Source organism: Quercus robur, chromosome 3, assembly GCF_932294415.1.
Source record: "Quercus robur chromosome 3, dhQueRobu3.1, whole genome shotgun sequence".
Taxonomy (NCBI): Eukaryota; Viridiplantae; Streptophyta; class Magnoliopsida; order Fagales; family Fagaceae; genus Quercus; species Quercus robur.
This window is the reverse complement of record NC_065536.1, coordinates 60,177,100-60,179,719: the sequence shown is the minus strand read 5'-3', so window position 1 is coordinate 60,179,719 and position 2,620 is coordinate 60,177,100. Positions and strand designations below refer to the sequence as shown.

At 46.2% G+C, this 2,620-nt stretch overlaps 1 protein-coding gene across 1 annotated transcript; it reads left to right on the top strand.

Annotated features, from left to right (window-relative positions):
- LOC126719878 (uncharacterized) lies at positions 1 to 2,329 on the top strand. Its single transcript, XM_050422385.1, has 2 exons — positions 1 to 1,411; positions 2,259 to 2,329. Exons 1-2 carry the CDS (start codon positions 1 to 3, stop codon positions 2,327 to 2,329), a joined length of 1,482 nt encoding a protein of 493 aa, XP_050278342.1.
- The last annotated feature ends 291 nt before the right edge of the window (positions 2,330 to 2,620 follow it).

Genomic DNA, 2,620 nt, shown 5'->3' with positions numbered 1-2,620 from the left:
ATGGTAACCCACAGAGGAATAGAGGTAAGCCCAGATCAAATCAAGGCGATTAATAGCCTACAGGCTCCTTGGAATCCAAAGGAAGTGCAAAAACTCACTGGCATGATCGCAGCATTGAACCGGTTCATATCACGATCTGCAGACCGATGCCGACCTTTCTACCTCTTAATAAATAAGTGGAAAGGGTTTGAGTGGTCAGAGGATTGTGTCCTGACTTTCCAGCAACTCAAAGAATACTTGTCGCGACCACCCATCATGTCTAGCCTAGAGGCGGACGAGGTACTATTCGCATACATAGCAGTAGCCCCTCACGCTGTCAGCCTGGTACTAATACGGGATGATAATGGAATACAGCGACCAGTGTATTACGTAAGTAAATTATTGCATGAGGCTGAAGTGTGCTACTTACCATTGGAGAAAGCAATTTTGGCTGTAGTGCATGCCACGCGAAAACTCCCTCACTACTTTCAGGCACACACGGTCATTATTCTAACCCAGCTTCCCCTTCGATCGGTGTTACGAAGCGCAGATTACACGGGAAGAATCGCCATGTGGAGCGCGCTCTTGGACGCTTTTGACATTAAATACATGCCTAGGTCCTCTGTAAAGGGTCAAGTCCTCGCGGATCTAGTTGTAGAATTCGCTGAGCCTTCTGTGGAAACAGTAACACCAAAGGAAGACATGGATGGAAAATCGGTTGACACAATCTCAACACCAGAGATCTTGCGCTGGAAAGTCTACATGGACGGCGCGGCCAACCAAAGAGGATCTGGAATTGGGCTAGTTCTAATATCGCCCGAAGGTATTGCCATTGAAAAATCGCTAAGACTCGAGTTCTCGGCTATGAACAACGAGGCCGAGTACGAAACTTTACTTCAAGGAATGATGATGGTTCAAAAATTGGGCGGAAAGGCAATGGAAGCATTCTCGGACTCCAAATTGGTCGTTGGCCAAGTGATGGGTGAGTTAGAAGTTAGAGATGCTAGAATGCAAGGATATCTCGGCCGAGTCAAACGCCTGCAGTCAGACTTTGAATCCTTTAACCTGACGCATGTTTCTAGAAGTGGGAACACACATGCGGATTCGCTGGCCACTCTTGCCACGTCCTCTGCACATGATCTGCCACGAATAATCCTTATTGAGGATTTATGCCAGACAAGTTCAACCGGAAGAGACACAGCTCGGATCCATCAGATTAGAAAGAATCCCAGCTGGATGGATCCTATAATGAACTTCCTCAAAGATGATACGTTGCTAGAAGGAAAACTGGAAGCCGAAAAGATACGGAGGAATGCTCCTCAGTTCTGGTTGTTCGAGGACCACAAGCTATACCGGCGTTCCTATTCTGGCCCATACCTATTATGTATACATCCAGAGGAATCCGAGTCCTTGCTCGAAGAACTACATAAGGGTATTTGTGGAAGTCACATAGGAGGAAGATCGCTGGCGCATAGGGCACTCACCCAAGGGTACTGGTGGCCGAACATGCAGAGAGAGGCCCAAGAATATGCAAAGAAGTGTGATCAATGCCAGAGATTTGCCCTAAATATCCACCAATGGGGGGAGTCCTTAACCCCCTCTCCAGCCCCTGGTCATTTGCTCAGTGGGGTCTTGATATTGTCGGCCTTTCCCTAAAGTACCAGGGAATAAGTGGTACATAATAATCGGCACCGATTATTTCACCAAATGGGTAGAGGCTGAACCTTTGGCCAACATCAGGGACGTGGATGCCAAGAAATTCATTTGGAAAAACATAATTAAGCGTTTCGGAACTCTTCACACCCTCATCTCAAACAACGGTCTTTAGTTTGATAGTAGAAACTTCAGGGAATACTGCCGCGACTTTGGGATCACAAATCGATATTCCACTCCTGCATACCCCCAAGGAAACGGGCAAGCCAAGGCCGTGAACAAGGTCATAGTGAGCAGACTGAAAAAGAGGTTGGATGATGCAAAGGGGAGATGGGTGGAAGAGCTCCCCCACATTTTATGGACCTACCGAATGACGCCGCGATGGTCACCGGGCGAAACTCCTTTTTCAATGACTAATGGGGCCGAAGCCGTACTCCCAATCGAGAACAGCTTCCCTACATTGAAGTCTAGCACCTTTACCCCAAAAAACAATGACGAGTTACTGGGGAGAAGTTTAGACTTAGCTGAGGAAAAAAGGGAAAAAGCGATGATCCATATGGCCTGTTATCACCAAAAGCTAAAGCAGGGATATGATGTTAATGTAAAACTGCGACCTTTGAGTCCAGGCAACCTCGTTATGAGGAAGATTCTCGGCAGCGCTAAGAACCCTTCCTGGGGCAAACTGGGACCCAACTAGGAAGGACCGTATCGCATCACATCTGTGGTCGAAATAGGTGCTTATTACTTAGAGAAGACTTAGATGAAAAAATTGTACCTCGCCCGTGGAATGTAAATAATTTAAGAAGATATTTATTAATGAAAACGGCTATGCCTATGTTTTGTTTCATAATCATCATATACCCCTTGGTCCATTTCCATCTCTACAAGTTTTAAACAGAACCTAAGTCCTGCATGGATCTTCGGACCACAGACTTAGGGGAAATTAACAACTTACGGCATCTACAAGTTTTAAACAGAACCTAAATCT

Excerpts from the sequence above, each read along its gene's own strand:
- LOC126719878 (XM_050422385.1), top strand. The coding sequence starts at position 1 with ATGGTAACCCACAGAGGAATAGAGGTAAGCCCAGATCAAATCAAGGCG. Across the intron at positions 1,412-2,258 it reads GCTCGAAGAACTACATAAGG|GCAACCTCGTTATGAGGAAG; the intron begins GTATTTGTGGAA and ends CTTTGAGTCCAG.